The 19,956-nt window shown below is 38.5% G+C and overlaps 1 protein-coding gene across 3 annotated transcripts in view; it reads left to right on the plus strand.

The window, feature by feature from the left end:
* The window catches only part of pvrl2l (PVR cell adhesion molecule related 2 like), a 256,021-nt gene that overhangs the window by 163,368 nt on the left and 72,697 nt on the right, over nucleotides 1-19,956 (plus strand). The window contains exon 7 of one of the 3 annotated variants that reach the window (XM_029443097.1): nucleotides 19,277-19,513. The exons of the other annotated variants lie outside the window; for them this stretch is intronic. Within the exon in view, the coding sequence (XP_029298957.1) occupies nucleotides 19,277-19,494 (218 nt within the window). The 3' untranslated portion in view covers nucleotides 19,495-19,513. Of the gene's footprint in view, nucleotides 1-19,276; nucleotides 19,514-19,956 lie in introns of those variants that run through there. 3 annotated transcript variants of the gene reach the window in all.

Genomic DNA, 19,956 nt, shown 5'->3' on the forward strand with positions numbered 1-19,956 from the left:
CAATGAATCACAAGATGTTACGTCTGTAGCTTTTTATTCAACCCAAATCATGATCAGTTTTCTAACGGTTAGGTTGAGATGCCAACCTAATGCCACATGGTTAATGTTGGTTAATGTTGGGAAACGATTGGTTAGGTCCTAACCAATCGTTTCCCAACATTAACCACGTGGAATTGTGCGCTTCAGCAAGCATGATACGAGGCTGATATGAAACATATTTATGAAGCCATGTAACCACAAATGTTCTATCTACCTACAGTATCTATTCCCACTTCTCTGCTCACTTGATAACTCTCAATGACAGCATGTGGTGACTCAAGTTGGTGGAAGTTGTGTCCTGAGCAGTCGGCCTGTTTAAAGTGCTAGTTTATTGGTTATTGGGACATTAAATACTAAAGATTAGCCTCACACCAATTGGTAATCCCATTGGATGTGCGAAATATGTGGATTTTATTCCGTTTTATGAAGTCAACATTTTTATTATTAGTATACTCCACAATCTTTCAAGTCTAACCTGACAACTGCAGAAGAACCCCCTGGGTGGGAATTGGGAATCACTTCTCTACAATATTTATGCACACTCTTCCTTCTGCTGTAGATTAGTTGAAACAGAAGAAATTGGGGGCACAGCTGTAACATATCACCTGTCAAGCGAGTGTTTTAAGTTAATATGGCAAACCCGTTAGTAAAGATATGCCTATTTATGCATAGAGCAGATGAGGGCCGACATTAATATTCAAATGGAGTCGTATTTCTGGCCACCTGGTTAGTTACACTCCAATATTCACTCTCCTTTTAGCTTGGGTTTGGGCTCTACCAACGGCGGGAAAAAAATATTTAGCTTTGATAAATGCTCCACAATGTTGCTGGTAATAGACAGTAAGCTTTCAGAGCTTAAACAATGAAGTTGCAAAGACGTAAAACCCAAACAATGAGCTGAAAGATGATATAAAGCTGCACAGAGTTGAGGGGAACTGCAGAGTCACATAATAAATCTCTGTGAGTTTGTCATTTTAAGTGACTTATTTCACATGCAAGCAATCTTATGATCCACTGTTAATATAATAACATTAATTATAGCTTTCCTTTCATCTTCTAACAAGCACCGGTTGTTACTTTCAAGAATATAGCACCAACAATTAACTGCCAGCTAAGAAGAGTGTCCACTTGTCTGTCTGTCTGTCTGTCTGTCTGTCTGTCTGTCTGTCTGTCTGTCTGTCTGTCTGTCTGTCTGTCTGTCTGTCTTTACACCTGTCTGTCTGTACCGATCAAAATGTCCATTCAAATTTGATTTCAGACTTTCACTGTCAAAGAACGTTGATTGTTTTTTTTGTCCTCGTCACAACCTTCTTCTATTGTCAGCACTATGTTTTCACGCGGTGCTCAGCGGTCCACTGTCTTATCTGGGTCGTCTGTTCACTCATTTCAAACTAAAAAACTAAATTTCAACTCAGATAAGAATCATGGAGCGTTTCTTTAATGGATTGGATCTAAAGAGCTTTATTTCTGCTGTTTCTGACCCCTCAAATCCAGAATGCCAGATAGCTGAGCCCTTGCCTTTGATTCAGAATGAATGTGGCACTGTATCAGCTGATATAAAAGGGACTTGTGTAGGCCTGTTTTGTTCAATTCTCCAATGAAGCCAATTTGTATCATTCATCTTCTTGGTGAGACACATTCAAGCTTTTATTTCCTCCTGCCTCAATGACCCCAACTCTCCTTATTCCCGTCTGAATCGAAAGTCTCTTTGACGTTCCAACTTTGTATGCGGTGCCAACAGAAGAAACTGCAGTTCTGGCATCACGCTACTGGTTTTATACGTAATGTAGCTTTTAACAACTTCTGAACCTGAGTGAAACTTTAGATTTCTCATTAATCCTGAATGTGAAATTAACACTAAAGGACGATCGAGTGATCAGTGATTTGTTTTTGTCTGCACGTTGGCAACAGCACAAGGCAGAGCGAGGTCACTTTGAACAGATTCAGATATCAAATGATTTTGATAGTCATTTTAACAAAAACCTGACCTGACCATCTTGTGATTTATATGTACAGTTTTGCTTTTGCACAATGGCCCATCTATTCTTTCTGTTGTTTGATTGTCCTGGTTTGGTGGTGAAAGAGGACTCCGTAATTCAGCAGAAACGGCGATATCATCTTTATTTATTTTTATTCATTTTCAAACTTGTAGTCTTCAGAACCATCTATCACTGATTAAAGGACATCACTGGAGGACAGATTTATCAGACTTCACACCCCTCCCTCTGAAGCCACAAAAGGCTTTACACAACTTCTTTCACACATAGAGAAGTACCCTCCAAGGCTTGTAAACAGAGTTGGATGTGTAAAATGTATAAAATGTCCCTTTAAAATCCTCCCTTCCTCCTCTAACCTTTAACTTTATCACGGTTAGTATCACACCGTCAAACTTGTGGTTTTATTTTATTGTTTTTATGCCTGCTTCTTCTATTGCTTGACCTTGCTCATTTGACTTTAGTTTGAATCAGTTGCACAAATATTTCTAGGTCTTTTGGAACAAGTCCAAGTCAAATGCAGAGTACGATTGAATTAAAAATAATTGTAATTATTGATAATTCTGTTGAAGGTTCTCGTTATTAATTGATAAAATCAATTTATCTTTTAGTGTATGAAATAAAATACTGATCTTGGACTCTCACAAGTTCTGAGAGTGTTTTGCCGAAACAACTTTTCAAAAATCAAAAGATATTCAGTTTAAAGTGACATAGAACACAGAAAGCAGTACATCTTCATATTTAAGAAGTTGGAACCAGTTGATTTTTGGCATTTTTGCTTGATTAAAGGACTTAAATAATTCATAGATTATCATTTTTTTTTGCTAATTACATTTTGTGTCTATTACTGAGCAATTAATTTACTAATTGTGACCGTTCTAGTCCAAAGTCTTCACATCTGCTCCCAAGTTAAGGTGTAAGAATTTCTCGTTGACGTGAATTTATAAATGCCAGAACAGCTGGTTATAAATGCATTAGAAGACGTAAAATCAAAGTAGACACACCTTTAAAGCCCATTGAGATAAAACTGTCATTTTAAGCCGCAAATTAAATTGACTTTACTAACAGAGGCTTCATCTGCTTTTGAAATCTTTGGAAATGTCTGAATTTTAAATATTCCACACAACCTTTTAGGTTCGTTTTTGTAAATGGCCTTTACAAAAGTGTATTTCTGTAAATAGAAGATATAAACCCAATCCATCAAGATGCCTCAGCGCTGTGGAACTGTGTCCAGGGATCAACACCCAAACCTGGGAAAACCTTGTGGTATAGATTTGTTTTTATACTGCAGAGGTTAAAAAAAGGATTTCACTGGAGCACCTATGATGTCTAATATTTAAAACAAATAGTACGTCTTAGCACACAATATAGCTTTTGAAGTCCTTGAAAGTCTATAGTTTTTAAATCAAGTTTCAGAACCTTGACTTGTTTACTTAATATCTATATATATTTTTTAATATATCCTATTCAAAATCTGCTACAACAACCATCACAAAAGAAACATTATCTTCTCCCTGTGAGACTTCTAGAAGATGAATCATCCCTGTGTCCATCAGGCATGAAGTTTTGGTTTTTTTGGCTAATAAATCTTGTTTTTCTTTAAATAAGTGGATAATTCACTAAATGGTAAATTGTTCTTTTTCAAAGAATAACAATATTTTCCAAAGATTTCTCATCATTGCATTGTGGAGAAACAAGATGGATGATTTCCTCAGGTTAGACTACCTGTGACTCATTTCAGGCAAATTTAAAATGATTATTAATTAATAAAGTGAAATGTTGGAACATGTGAGGTTATCTCGTCCCACGGGCAGAGCTACTTTTCCCTTTTCTTCCAATCCAAACCAGCCTTTATGACTGCAACACTTATGAAGACAGATGTTTTTTCATGTGCAAAGCCCTGCTGTGTTGGACAGCAGCCCAGCTTCCATCTTCTCTGCTTCTTTTGAGATTGAAAACCACAGGACAAAAAAAAGCTCCAATATCAAGTCTGTCAAAGAATCTTTCTGCCTCTTAACTAAATAGGAGACCGAAAAATGTTAAGGGTATATTCATATTGGTCATGGGGAAAAATCAAGGATGATTCTCAAACAGCAAGCTGACAACAAAATAACCTCACCAAAAGCTCAAAGCTTTGAAAATTGTGTTGATAAATGGTGAGTCAGATCATTTCATTGTTTAGGCTCTGTTTTATTTTTTTGTAAAGGCGGGGCGGGGGGAGAAATACATGTTTCCTTCACCTCTAAACTGCAGCTTATTCAGACTGTGAGAGGTTTATCATTCTGCGATTTCTTTCTTTTTTAACTGAGAAAATAAATACAGTTTCTGTGGAAATCGTTTTAAATGATAGATGTCTCATTTTTGTCTGAAACTCCTAAAGTGCTACCTGACATACATTTCTTGCAACCCCAGTTAAGCCACGATCCAAATCCTCGCGTAGGAGTCAGTTTGTCACTTTTTGTGCTCATGTTTTTCTGCCTCCTTCTCACAACGTATCGCAGCGAGAAAACCTCTATCATCATCATGTCAGGTCAGCGCTTATGACCGCACAGATATTTGGTTGCCGTGGTATTTTCCTCCCAGGCAAAAGTGAGACGGATGGAGGTTATATGTAGCTTGTTAAATGAGCAAACCACTGTTTGTCCAGGCAGAGAAGATCTATATGTATGTGTGTTTGTGTGAGTGTGTTCAGATTGTGTGATGAGATGGAGTTTTTGGAGCCACTGACTCCATAAGTGAAGTCCATAACCTGTAAAGGTTACAGAGCCGTTGGGCCTCTTAATGCAAATGTCAACTCATCCAACAAAACTCACATTCTCTTCCATCCTGGTTTCCTAGCTAATCATGGATGTGTATGTTTTTATGCCAACACATGGCATCTTCACTCATTGACGGATTATGAAACAATGGATCCCTGGACGCAGAGATGTAAAGGTCTCCCACCGCTCCTAAATAAGAGCCACAGATTCAAAGCGACATCTGGGCGATTGGCGCCAAGTATAACAACTTCAGTTTTGTCTGTGTTTAACATCAAAAAGTTGCAGGACATCCAAGTTTTTATGTCTTTGAAGCATGCTTGAAGTTTAGCTAATTGATTGGTTTCTCTGGCTTGATTGATAGATATAATTGGGTATCACCAGCAAATCTAAAGATCACTAATTACTATGTTCAAAAACTGAAGTAAAAGAAAACAGCAGCGCAGAGCTAGGCTCGTTTCCAGTCTGTATGCTAAGCTAATTTAACCAAATGCTAACTTTAGCTTCATATTTGTACAGAAATTGTGATGATCTTTTCCTCTAACTATCGGATAGAAATAAAACAAGCATATATCCCAAAATGTTGAACTACTCTACTGCAGGATTAGAATAGAAATATGTATTTTAGAGTATTATGGTTTGGTTTGTGTTTGTGAGTAAGAAAATGCTACTAAAAGTTTCTGTTTTATATGAGGATACAAACTTTTTTTTTTTTACAGCTGAAGGAGCTTTGAGGTGTGTGTGTGTGTGTGTGTGTGTGTGTGTGTGTGTGTGTGTGTGTGTGTGTGTGTGTGTGTGACAGCAGAGTGGGTTTTATTGTGAATCTTATGTGTGAGTTGTGTGTCTGCAGATGTGTTTTGACGTGCACTTCTCAGAACATTAGTGATGACATTTTGCAGCAGCAAGTAGCATCATTTCATGCACACATACTGTACAGTATGTATCATGTTTGTATCTATTCATCTCTCCTCCAGAGATTTTATGCACCGTCAGCCTGTGACAAAAGAGAGGAGTCAGACACAGAAGATCAGAAAGGGAAACGCTACAAATACACACTTTATGTCTCAAAAATGTTACTGTCACAGCAGGAGACAGATTGCCGCTCATCTCTACTTTTTCTCGCTGGCTCAGATTTTCTTAACGTTGTTCTTATCTGTCAAAGTTGATCTTCTTGAAGCAGTTAAAGATCAAAATAGTGTTTTTATCTTTTCAGGATTCTTGAATTCTATTTCTTGTTTTTTTTTAAGTAGAATGATCTAAACATCTTAAATCTCTCTACAGGAGTTATTGGTTTTAACAAACCACAAGCACCTTTTCAACTGCTCAGCAAGGGAGGATCGTGTTTTAGTTACATGACCGATGTTACTGCACTCACACTCAAGAAATCACTATGCTGTTATTTTGAATCATGGTGTATTTTTCTTTTAAAAGTATTAGTTTCTTTTCCATGTTCAATATGCAAACTGAACAAATCAAATGATTTAGACCAAATTCGCAAGAAAGAAATCAGGTCACACAAATGACTATTTATTATTAATTGTGGCTGTGTAGCACATTATTTAGCTGTTTTCTGGCTTAATTGTGTTGTGAAATAAATGTATTATGTAGTGTCTGGTAAACTTTGTAAGAGTAAGGTAGAGTCAGTGAAATGATATCAGTGATACATTTATTCAAGAATGGGTTAAGAATTTAAGTTAAATAGTGCACTAGAGTGCAATACTCTCCAGGACTTTGATTATGGCTGGCAGATATTCTACTTTTAACTGCAGCTTTAAAGGTAAATATAGTCCATTTTATAATAAATCCACAGAGCACTAAGAGAAAGACTGTAACATTACCTTAAATGTTAGCCTCAGACAGACAATGGGCTCTTTGGTCTATTCATTTAAATGTCATTGCTTGTTGGTGATACATGCTAGCTAGATGTAAGCAGACATTGTAAAACACTTTGGGTAAGAGTATCCATAAAATTTGGCTTCCAGCTTAACACACTTAATACCAGCAGAGTGAATATGTACAGAAGCACACAGAACTGGAGCAGTTTGAAGAGCAGTAGATTAAGTTAGCAGGAAGTGGAAGCTCATCCGAGAGAACTTTAGTGTGATTTAGTCCGTGGCCTCAAGAAGGTGGCTCAGGTTCTTTGATTTGGAGAGTACATGATATCCTGGATTTTAATGTCTTCATAGGCAGCAAATTCAGACGGGGGCATTTTACTGAGGGAGATGGATTCATGTCTGTATCGTCTCTCTTCACTGGCCATGCATAATATACCAGAGCGTCAGATTGTATGTGACACTTGTTGTCCAGTGTTGACCCTTGACCCCGTGCTGTTGAAACTACAACTAAAAGCCCTGTCACACAAATCCGTATGACAGAAACTTATGCCGGCGCATACGAAAATTTATCAGACTCCAAATACGTCCGACTTTTCATCGGATCGGAAAAGTGAATATATACAGATACGCATGTCTAACCTATTGATAGCGCATCACTTACTAATACAAAATGTATCAGACGAATGCCCAACGAATGCATAAGATATACAAAAATATGGCGTATACAAAATATCGGCAACACGCTGGTTTACGTAGATATAAGGTAAGGTATAAGTAGTATTCGTTAAGAGCTCACTGTGTTACGCTGGGGTGCGTTGTTGAACGCTGATGTTTTGAGCGTGTTCAACATTACCGGACGTACACAACGTGTGCTTCATAAGATATGCAGACGTTACGTCACGTTAGACATACGTGAATACGGAATACGTAGTTGAATATTTACCTACGTAAATACCTACGTGAATACCTACATGACTACGTTAGAGGTACGTTAGATATAGGCTACGTCGGCTGACGGTGAATCCTACAGCCAATGTATTGATAACGAGTGGATAACCTATTCCTACCCGATGTTAAGATGATGCCTGACGACGGAGTAACTTATTAAACGTGTTTCTACAGTACAGCTAGCGTTCAGCATTCTAGCCGTTCTCCAGCATCAGCATGACGTGAACCAGATGGCACTTTTCCAGCTCCGTTGGCCAGACGCTCTGACACTTTTTAAATAAGTAAGTGATACGATATCAATGTTTGACATACGTATAATAATTTGTTATGTATTCGTTATGTATACGTCAGCTACAACACCGCTGTGGAAAAGTTGGACGTATTTGGACTCTGACACATTTTAAGCTAATTTTCATATACGCCGGCATGTTTCTGCCATACGGAACTGTGTATGTCTGGCGTGTTCGGCGTAACGTCTGCGTCCTTCAAACGATCACAACATACCCTTAATTTATATCAACCTATTGCCGATATTTCGTATGCGCCGGCATAAGTTTCTGTCATACGGATATGTGTGACAGGGCCTTTAGCGAGAAATCTTATTTTACCTTGTCAACATTTTGGGATGAAAATCTCTCAAAACGTCAGCTAAGAAAGATTGTACATTGGCTCTGTCCACAGCTGACAGGTGTTGTTAGCTTCATGTTGACCATCTGTAGGAGTTCATCGTAGCCTAATGGAAATGCAGTGATAACAGGAACTCCTGGGAATATGTCAAAACAGTTCCATGTGACAGCAGGAATGGTGACAAGTCGTGATATATGATAGGAATCAAACCAGCGCATAACGGTACGGTACTGAATATATTTTTTATTAAATGCAACCGCTGTAACAAAAGTAACACACATTTCCAGATGAGTGTCAGTTTCATGCGTCTCAAGATGAAGAAAATTGGATTGCTCTAAAAGTACCATGCCCTCGGCCATCCCTCTCTCTGTCTCCCTCTCTCCAGCTGCACTAAAGCGAGCGCTGAAAGATAATTGAATACATTCTCAATTAATAAATGCAGCCCAATCTGCAGCCGTGGCCTTCATTACTGTCTCATGGTTACACATTCTGCCTTTCTGCCGAATCCATCGGCTCAAATCGTACTTTTAATTTCACCTCCAGCTCTTTCATTCCCTGCTGGTCCCTTCTGTATTCTGACCAGCTCTGTCGAAAGAAGCAGGGAAAAAACAACAAAAGGAAATGAAGGAATAAAGGGAAAAAATATGATCTACATTAAACATAATTGCCTCCATTTGACATTTCATCAAGTCTGCTCCTGGTGGTTACTGTGTGAGAATGGCTGTCCTACTTTTCTAATTTCGTCCTTTTTTCCCCCCTTTTTTTTCCATCTGAATCAAGAAAATAGAAGTGATAGCAGGGAGTCGGCTTTTGTATAACTTGATTACTTTCCGATATGAGTATATTTACCATACATATCTGCAGTTTAACTACTCGAGCTTCTGAGGGAGATTAATTGGTGAAATCAGCCAATAACTACTAATGTAGTTTAAAGGGGACTTATCATGAAAAACTAACATGTCCAGTGCTTGTTCACATACATTTGGGTGTCTGGAGTGCTGACCAACCCACAAACTGTGAAATAACACAACCCAGTCAGTTTTTTTGTGGGCCGGCACGGCCAGGAAACACAGGTTTAATAAGCTGCTCAGGTTTATGTCACATGCAGGCTCATTACAATATACTGCCCACCGTCTAAGTGTCTTCACCAGCCTTAGAGAGACGGGCGCTAATGTTAAGCTTTTCAGATAAGCGGTGAATACAGGTATATTCAGACAGTATGAGGAAAATAATGTGTTTTTTGAACATTAACGCAGGTAAACATGTTCCATTAGAAACCCAAAATACAGGTATGAACCTGGAAATTAGTAATATGTCAGTTTTACGCAAGCAATAACAAAATATACATTTTTGATTTAAAGATTTCTAAATAGTAATAATCTCTGTGGAATCACCATCGTACGTTGTCATGAAGACGTATATTTACTGAAGTCTTCTCACTGTGATTCTAGATCTTTGTGTATTCAAGAAGCAGACACATGGTGTAATTGTGGCCGTTGTAGAACTGATTGAGTAATTATATCGAGAGTTAGAGACACTTTGTTCACCAAGAACAATAAATGTACAGAAACGTGTCTTGATGAAGGTTCTCGGAAGAATAATACCCTATGTAACACCTATTCCCTGAATTCATTACGGTAGTCATCATCTCATACAGTTTTAATTTGCCAACATGATCAAGTCTCTCCAGAGAGGAGAAGCCGGAGATCTCTCGGCGAAGTCTTCGCAGACAAATCTAGAGCTGCTCACCAAACGATTACTGACACCAGATGATTTATAAAGCAGCGAGATATTCCCTTTATGTTGTTTTTCTGCATCATCCTTGATGCAGAAAAGGCTGTGTTGCTTCATCATTGCAATTCCCAAAGATGACCTGTCAGTCAGACAATGTGGGCAGTACTGTGATTTATGTTTTTACTTGTAGTTTCTGTAAACGCTGTTTGCCTCCCTCATCTCGGCTAAAATGTTCAGAAGCTATGACTGACTACAACAGTCTTTAGAATGGGATTGCACAGTCTATTCATGAATCTGTTTGTAAGTAAAGAGCTTTTGTTCTGAGTTAGACTGCTCTCCTAGGAATTGCGCTTATATACAACTATTAAGCACACATTACATGCAGCAGTAACATTTGCCATCACGGCATAATTAGAAAAACAGTTTAGAAATGAAGGAACTTAGGAGCCACGATTGTCTCAATAACGACTAACTTTTAAACTAGTGATTTACTACTTAAAGAGTTACTGCAGCTTCAGGAGCAAAAATAACAGTTTCAAATTCACCTGTCAATGCTTTGTAGAGGAAGTTACCTAGTTTCATTTATATGTTCATACCAGGGTAGAAGAAGTACTCCGATCTTTTAATTAGGTAAAAGTAGCAATACCACAGCGTAGGTGTACTCTGGTACAAGTAAAAGTCATGGTGTCAAAATGATACTGAAGTAAAAGTACAAAAGAATTGGCATCAACATTTACTTAAAGCACCACATCTAAAAGTACTCGTACAGAACAGCCACTCTCAGAATAATGTATTGTATTATTGGGTCCTTGTCACACAACCTAGTCTCCAGAAAAATGTTGCCATTTGTCCATTTCTGCAAAAGCACAGATACGTTGAATGTCAACGTTTCCAATACATTTCATATCAGCCTCATATCACATTTGCAGAAACGCAAAATACGACGTGATTAACGCCGTGAAGCGGTTGCTCAGGTTTAGACATCACAACTACTTGTTAAGGTTGATCGTGGTTTTGCACCACAGATAGCGTACAAACATTTGTTCATACCGTCATCACTCATCAATGAATAAAGTGTCATTTTAAGCTACTTTCTTATCTGATATCTTAAAGTTATAAATGAACTGTAATACAGTAAACAGTACAATATGTGCCTCTGAAATGTAGTGGAGTATCGGTGTAAAGTAACAGAAAGTGGGAATACTCAAGTAAGTAAGTACATGAACATTTTTACTTTTTGCCACTGGCGCATACTTACAGAAATATGATCCAGCAATAATTGAATTCAGACAGTTCAGAATGAAAGGCTGAAATCCAATAACACCACTGACCTTATGGGTACGGCTGCGTGTTACAAAAAAAAGTCCTCATTTTGCCGCATCTACATAAATCATGTTATATGATTGCTCTAGGCTGAACATCCTGACCATAATAAAATATTTCATCATGGCATGATAAATATCTTGTTATAATGTGAAAAGGGTCTCATTAAAACAAAAGATGTTCTCTTTACAACGACAAACTGAGCATCCTTTTATTATTTGAGCAGCATTTTTATCGCCATGTGATTTGATTCATATTTAGTTTTCACCTTTAACTTGCACAGCTGCATGAAGTTTGATCTCTAAGAGCATCTGGTACAACCAGCTTTGTTCGTATGTTCATAGTGGGTCGCTTCAATCCTTCTGTCCAACCAGGTGCTCACTCTTCTTTTTCCGGGCTCACTGACTTTTCCACAGAGGAAAGCTGAGTCGCTTACAGGCTTAATAGTTATCTCAAAAAACACCTTGTGTTACCCTCTCCTACTCCCTCATATCCTTTTATCTACCGGTGAAAAACAATCTTCCTCCTTTTCTCTTTTGAGGTTATTTGTGTTCATGTTTCTATGATTTAGTATCACTACAATGCCTTTGACCCTGCATGCATTACTGCTGGATCCTTGGTGAGGCATACTCACACCTGCTTCTCCTTTTGGAAAACATTCAGGTAAAACAAAACATTAGCCTTACAAAATATTAGTAAAATAAAAGCAAATACACTTACATGAGCATGGGAAATAAATAAATGATGAGCAGCTGGTTTGAGGATACAGGACAAATTAATCCTCCCGTGGCTGAGTCCTTTTTTATTCAGGTTTTAAGAGGAGCACTTCTAAGTGAAAGCCTCCACCGAGGAAAATAAATATAGATGCCTTTTCTGACAAAATGATTGCTGGAAAGCAAGGAAAACATATTACACTGAAGTTATGATTCATCCTAAAATGTCCATATGGAGAGAGTGATCTTGCTTTTGAATATACTGAATAATAGATTTCAGGTAGCGACATATCTTTTTATGTAAGTGTATGTGCTGTTTTACACAGAGGCTGACAGACATACACAGACAACTGCTGTACGAGCCTCCGTCAATACAAACTGCCATTGACTTCATCTAATAACTAACAGTGATTTGACTTTGACACTTGCTTTAGTTGCCCACAACTCCCAGAGGAGTTTTGAATTGCAATGACCAAACTAGAAACCAGCAGAACCCCACAGACTCACTACAGATACGTTTGGCAGTCAATGATTTATTCAAACAAGCAATACAATGGTACAAAGTAGTTTAAAAAGGACAATCATTTATATGTATATCCATACATTCAGTAGTAAAGATGCTATGTATACAATGAGGGAAACAAAGAGAAATCTCCCACAAAGTATTAACACGATTTAATTAAAAATTAAATATACATCATAACATACAATGTAGAAATGCTTTACATGCGTTGTAGGTTTTAGTATAAAGGGACAAGGAGGAAAAAGCAGAGCATTATGTGTTGATCTCGGCTGCTTATATAACAAACACTTTCTTCTTTTAAATGCAGAAGTGGCAGCGGCCTGGCGCTACGCTGGACAGAAGGGACATTTTCACAGCTGGTTATACTTTAAAAAAAATCCTAAATACATAAAATCTTACATTTTCAAGAATATTCTTTTGGGCAAAACTGTGTTAAAATAGCCAATAAGTTGAATATTTCTGACATCTTTTCCTAAAGCTAACAACACAACAGATGATGCAAGTTTGAGATACGGTTCGGCCAGGCTGTGTTGTATTTATGGTGCATGAAAGTCTTTATTTGAGGGCACTTTAGGTTAAAGGAGGCTGTGCTGTGAGACGCTCTTCTTATCATCACACAGGTTCACACCTCAAAGCCGAGCTCCGCATCGCTATCTGCGTCTCCTCTGCTTGTCTCTCTCAAGCCACCGCTCTCTCTCTCCCTCCTCATTATTCCTTCTTTCATACCTCTCTTTCTATCTCCCTCTCTTTCAAACACACAAACTAGAATTATTTATCTGTTATCCCAGCCAACACCACCCCCCCTCTCCTTAACATCTCTCTCTCTCTCTCTCTCTCTCTCTCTCTGACTCTCTCTGTCTCTCTCTGTCTCTCTCTCTCTCTCTCTCTCTCTGTCTCTCTGTCTCGCTCTCTCTCTCTCTCTCTCTCTCTCTCTGTCTCTCTCTCTCTCTGTCTCTCTCTGTCTCTCTCTCTCTCTCTCTCTGTCTCTCTGTCTCGCTCTCTCTCTCTCTCTCTCTCTGTCTCTCTCTCTCTCTCTCTCTCTCTCTCTCTGTCTCTGTCTCTCTCTCTCTCTCTCTCTCTCTCTCTCTCTCTCTCTCTCTGTCTCTCTCTCTCTCTCTTCTTCTCTTAGTTTTCATGACTCGTTCCCTCTCCATCTGTTCTGCAGATGAAAGGAGGCTCTGGTCTGCAGGGGTTTTAATGTCCTTTATGATTTAGATTTTGAAAGGAATTATTCCAAGGAAGATGGTATTGGAAGAGAAAAATAAAACGGGAAACGTGTCTGAGAATGACACGTTATGACCACTGGGGGAGTGTCAGTCGGTAAAGTCAGAAACTGCGTTCCGTCAGGTTGTTTCTTATCTTGAAGCAAACAAATAAAGCTCTAAAATTCCTCCGTTTTCCCATCTTGCTCATGCATGTTTTACAAATAAATATGTAAATATTCCTCTTGGACAAGCTGAAGTGTATTTGTTGATGTGGTCTCAGTCTGTGGACATTGTTGTAGCTACTTCTGTATAATCCAATGTTCTGGTTGCTTTTCTACTTTACTTGTCTGGAATTTAAAGCCATGTTACAGCCTTGGGCCTGAAATGTTGAGTCAGGTTTAATCTGTCTTGACACTACAATAGAGAGGAAGAACTCACTTTTACACAAAGTGGCTAAATATGGTTCTTTGTGCTTTCTGACATTGTTCATACAGTACCGTTAACAAACACATGATACCCACAAGCCCTTTTCTTGTTTCAATAAAAGACATCCCTCCTGGTAGAGAAAAACAGCTGAATGTAACTGCCTGATAAACATAAAGTGCCCCAAACATGCTATTCATGTTATCCAGAATATGTGTGTGATGGCACCTATTTTCACTTCCTGCTCAAGGAGTTAATCACTGTAATGCTTTTGATCCTTCTCTCCGGGTTGTTTTCATTTCTTGCTTGCCACTCGGTTTTAGTTGCGCCTGAGAGAAAACCTTCTTTGTTTCATTTATGCTGCTAAACATTGGCATATTTAGATTAGGTTCAACACTATTATAACACAGGATAATCATAGAAAATATCATCGCTATGGTGAATACTGTTAGTTTTCTTCTTGTTTGACTTCTGATGAAATGTTGCAAGTTAGACAATGTGTGGGAGTTTATTTGCAACTTTTGATCTCCTACGCACCTGTTTCTTGAAATAGATGTTCTTCTGACTTATGGTAATATAAAACAAAATGCATATGTTACATATTAAAATAAATCCTATTGTAACAGTAGCTAGAGACCCATGGATGTGTTAACAGAGCTCATAACAGCCTCCATAACACTTTGACCCAGTGGTCACTCGCAGTATTGCAACTAAAAAATTCGATCACCATTATAAAGGAGACGTATGTAAAACTGTTGACAGGACACCTCGAACGATAAACAATTGTTACCCATAAGAGTTTTATATTTGTAAATCTTTCCCAAAGCCTTTTTGTGTGTGACGCCATCCCATCCCAAAGCAAGTGGGAAAAACAATTAAATGAAAAAGCACTTTTGTTTAACTTACTGTGTGCCATCTTTGATTCCCACATCCAGTTCTTATAATACAAAGATCATCGTGTCATATTCCTAAGTGTACTTAACTGAGGATCGGTGCTTCTTAGTGTGTGTTTATTCAACTTCATTTCTATTTCTCTTTCAGCATTCTCTCTCTCTCTCTCTCTATATATATATATATATATATATATATAGCATTATAGTTACACACGCTCACTTTGAAGCAGCATTAGCAATATTCTGATTATATTAGGAAACATTTCTTAATGTAAAATATGATACTTCAAAAATAAACTCACCTCAACAATCCTTGGCAAAACAAATGATTAAGTGTTCATGTTAGCAAACACCTGTGTGATTACATATTTGACAGAAACAAAGCAATACTTCCACCTGAATCCTACTCGTCAAATGCAGGTCCAAATGTTTACGTGCTTTGGGTTTTTTCTTTACCAGATTGTTTTTCTTATTACTGTTACAGTTTAGCTTGTTGATGCACTAGCAACCATCTCACATTATTTTCAAAAACATCTCATACTGCAGCTTTAAGAGGCCTGGGTGAGAATATAAGGAGCAGTCCTTGTAGCTACAACCTTTACTATCTGATCAGACCCGGTTCCAGTTCTCATCCCAGGTGAACTCAGAGTTTGATGAGTAATTCTCATGACGTCCATGTGCTGCAGCAGGCTTCAGTGTAAGACGTTTAATATGAAAACACATGTTCACACAGACAGATGCCACCACCTGTACATCTAAATGAATGCTTTCTATATCCATCGTTCATCATGTTTACTGCAGAGGCGTGTCATTTAATTGTTTTCCTTTTTCTTATACTTCGTTTTTTCCATTTCACACGTTCTGCTTTCACGTTATTTTTGTATTGGTGTTATTAAAGTGGGACAGATTTATAAAGAAATTGCTTCTGAGTTTATGCTATGGACTTTGATAGTGTGAGTGGCACTGATGCGACAGTAAACAATAGGAAATTGAGTTTTCAAATAAGACACCAGGGGATTTGATGCAAGGTGGGAAAAGGCGAAGTAGCCTCAGAGAAGGAATGACAGAGATTTCTATCTAAATCAAGTCAGCAGGAACAAACCTCACGGCCAGGAGAGTTTCTGTGGTACCTGTTTGAGTTCTTGTATTTGTGACCCTAAAAAAATGGACTTCCACTTGAAAGTAGCTTTGTAAAAAATCCCCATATTCCTCACTGTCTTACATCTTTATTGTCTTGTCCGTCTGTCCGTCTGTCCCATTCTCATGAACATGATTGTAAAATGGTAAATGGACTGCTTTTATAAAGTGCCTTTCCAATCTTTGCAATCACTCAAAGCACTTGTCAACACATGTCAGCATTCACACACATTCACACACATTCACACACATTCAGTGGCTACCATACAAAGTGCACAGTAGGTATGACCATTCACACACATTCACACACATTCACACACATTCACACACATTCACACACATTCACACACATTCACACACATTCACACACATTCAGTGGCTACCATACAAGGTGCACAGTCACAGTTGGCCATCATGAGCAATTTGGGGTTCAGTATTTTGCCCATGGACACTTCGACATCCTGACTGCAGGGGCTGGGGATCAAACCACTGGACGAGCACTCTACCTCTTCCACAGCCGCCCCGTGATACTTTGGAACGACTTGAGAGGGAATTTCCTCAAATTAGGCAGAATCGTCCACTTGGACTCCAGGATAAATTGAAAGGTCAAGGTCACTGTGACCTCACTAAACACATTTTTGCACATTACAATTCAAGAATGCATATGCTAATTGTGACACTTTCACATATATGTCCAAAATGATGAAGCGATGACATTTTGGACAGACATGGATGTAAACTGCATGTTGACCGGTTGGCAGAAGAATACAAGGCGGTTATTCCAGTGTAAACATAACTTGCAGGTTTTCTCCTGTCAGGAGTCTGTTTTGTGACCCTTTGGCTGCAGAAACTCTTCCCATGAATGCCATAAAAATGAATAAATGTGCATCAATGAGGAATAATAAGCATTCTTCCCTTCTGAAAGGCTTTCCTTTTTGTACACACATCTTTGATCCATCAGTAACATCCAGGGAAGGATATAATCCTCTAATCCTCGCTGTCACAGCCAAATATTTTTCTATGATCTTGCTTTCTTACTTGCATTTCAGTGCTGTGGGATATTTTCCCTCAGCGTTCTCACAATTCATTTATTTCTTTTTTATTTTAACAATCATACATACTTAATAATCTTCTTTCAGTGTGACAGTGACACGTTTAGTGTTTTCTTCTCCCTGACGCGTGGCCTTTGTTCTAGTAGCTCTTTGCTTGTGTTAACTGAGTACTTTTCTCATGCAGGACGAGGCTGTTTAGGGGCGGCTCTGTGAACAAAGCAGCTTGTGTTTAGGTCTTCACCGTGCCCTCATCCTGTGAGATTACTTTTTTTTAATCCAATCTTTTAAAATCATCATTTCATTTAGTTTTCTTCAAAGAAATTAAATTAACTCTTAGATACAGGCCAACTATCTGTTTAAGAAATCAAGAAGGCCTCACAAACCCCGGTGAAGCCCCCCCCCCCCCCCCCCCCCCCCAGGATCAGCTGCTCTAGATTAAATGTATACATGAAATAAGAAACAAAGGAATAAGAAGTAAGCTTTGGATTTCTCCACATGTTGAAGTTGCGTTCTCGAGGCGCTCGATGATAATGCTCCTCTTCCTTCTGTGTCACCAGACTCCGACTGTTGTCCTCACGTACTCAAATTAACTAAATTAAGACGGTTAACACTCCAGAGTTCAAATGAACTGCTCCCAACAAGCTTGATGCTGACAGGCTCTTAAGTTAATGAGTTAATTAAAAAGTTACCATAAGCAGTTTTCATCAGGGTTAAGACGGGGCTTTTGTCCTCATTCTCAAGATTGTCAGATTCACCTCACACACGAAACAAGTCCATCAGAATTAAGAGGAGGAAGGTTATGTGCATGGTTCATTGAGATACAGTGTTGGGACGTCTGCTAATTAACTGCTGCAGCTGTCATTTGTCTTGCACTACAACACAATTACAAATACAAGGCAGTAAGAAAAAGAACGTTTATCAGATATTTAAAACCTGTGACATCATTGCAGACATGTAAGACACACACACACACACACACACACACACACACACACACACACACACACACACACACACACACACACACACACACACAATTACATGCAGAAGTGTGTGTATTGACAATACACCCTGATAGAGTTAATGAGCACATTAACATGCACAATAATAATCTTTTTTTCTATAAAGACTTCAATCAATTTTTTTTGTGAATAATTATCCTAATTAGAGCAATATAATCATGTAATGATAATTGTATAATGTTATTATTATAAACAGAGTAATCACAGTTAGCATTAGATGATTAACACACATTGTTTTCTGCTCCATTTCTTCATTTGGGTCACGGTAAAGACTTTGTTTTGACTCACTGGAAGAGAAGAAAGAAAGATCTTATTCTCATGTCGGCTTCTTTACGTTAAGATCACTGAATCCCTTACAACCCCTGTTTTGTCTGAAGGCCCCTGGAAGCTGCGTCACAGTCCTGTTGGTGTTGTTGCAGTTGCTTGGTTTGAAAAAGACACCGGTGAACGTCATGAAGTAGATTACTGAATGCATTTTAATTAAACTTTGTCAATTGTGTCATTTAAACATAGTCCCTTCAAACCGTTAAATGTATGAATGTGCCATGTTTACAGCCCCTAAGATTCATACCGGCGGCCATTGTTAAATCATAACTGTTTGATGTGATTGAAGAGCTTAAATGAGATCTTATTACATTACAGGTCATTTAGCAGACGCTCTTATCCAGAGCGACTTGCATTGAACTAAGTACAGGGACAGTCTCCCTGGAGCAACTCAGGGTTGAGTACCTTGCTCAGGGGTACAATGGTGGCAGTCTGGTATTGAACTCCCGACCTTCTAGTGTTTAGTTTAGAAGGCGTACCACTAGACCAGTGTTTCTCAAACTTCTTCAGACCAAGGACCACTTAACCAATAAAAAACCACTCACGGACCACCTAACTCCCCAAATATCCAAAAACAATAGGTCTGCTTACCACTCCAACAATATATCACAAATGACAGCCTAATAATGATCTTTATGTGACCTTCTCTATATCGCTCCTTCACACATTAAATCAACAATACAAATACAACGACAGATTCTACAAGCTCATATGCGATTTAACTCCAGATAAGAAGACCATCTGGCTCTCCTGCAAACCACCATGTTGTGTAAACAAAAGAGGGACTGACCTGAACTACCTCCTGACTTTTGAATTTAGTATAAATACCGCAGCAGAGGATTCACCCCCCCGAAGCAGCACACGGCAGTCTTACAATCTTACGTGTGAGAGTTTGTACATCTTTTGTATGTGTAACTCTGCTCCTTCTTGCAAGAATATTGATTAAAACTCTTATTTGATTTTGATCCTGACTTCGTGGGTTTATTTAAGTATATTTTTCCAACAACGGTAAATGCTGATAGATTGTACACATCAAATGAAACGTAGACTGCATTTATTACTGAGTTTATTACTGAGTGTCAGAGTGAACTTACCCTCAGCAAGATACACAAAATGCACCACATTTGGTACGACACAAACTTCTGCTGTGGACTTTCAAAAATAAAATACAGTAACACTATGGTTGCAGGTCCAAGTTTAACAGGGATTTAACAATAAACACAAGTTAATTATTACATGTAGCATAAATGTACCTTACAAAACACAGCAGATTTGCCTCATTCCCGATATCAGTCGACTCATCGTGTGAAAAACTGGCTTTGGCATAAACGTGTGATCAGCTGATCGTTCACATTATCAGCCATGGCTGTCATTCGCCGCTGGACAGTGTCATTGGAGAGGGGGACCC

This window comes from Cottoperca gobio, chromosome 11 (assembly GCF_900634415.1).
Source record: "Cottoperca gobio chromosome 11, fCotGob3.1, whole genome shotgun sequence".
Taxonomy (NCBI): domain Eukaryota; kingdom Metazoa; phylum Chordata; class Actinopteri; order Perciformes; family Bovichtidae; genus Cottoperca; species Cottoperca gobio.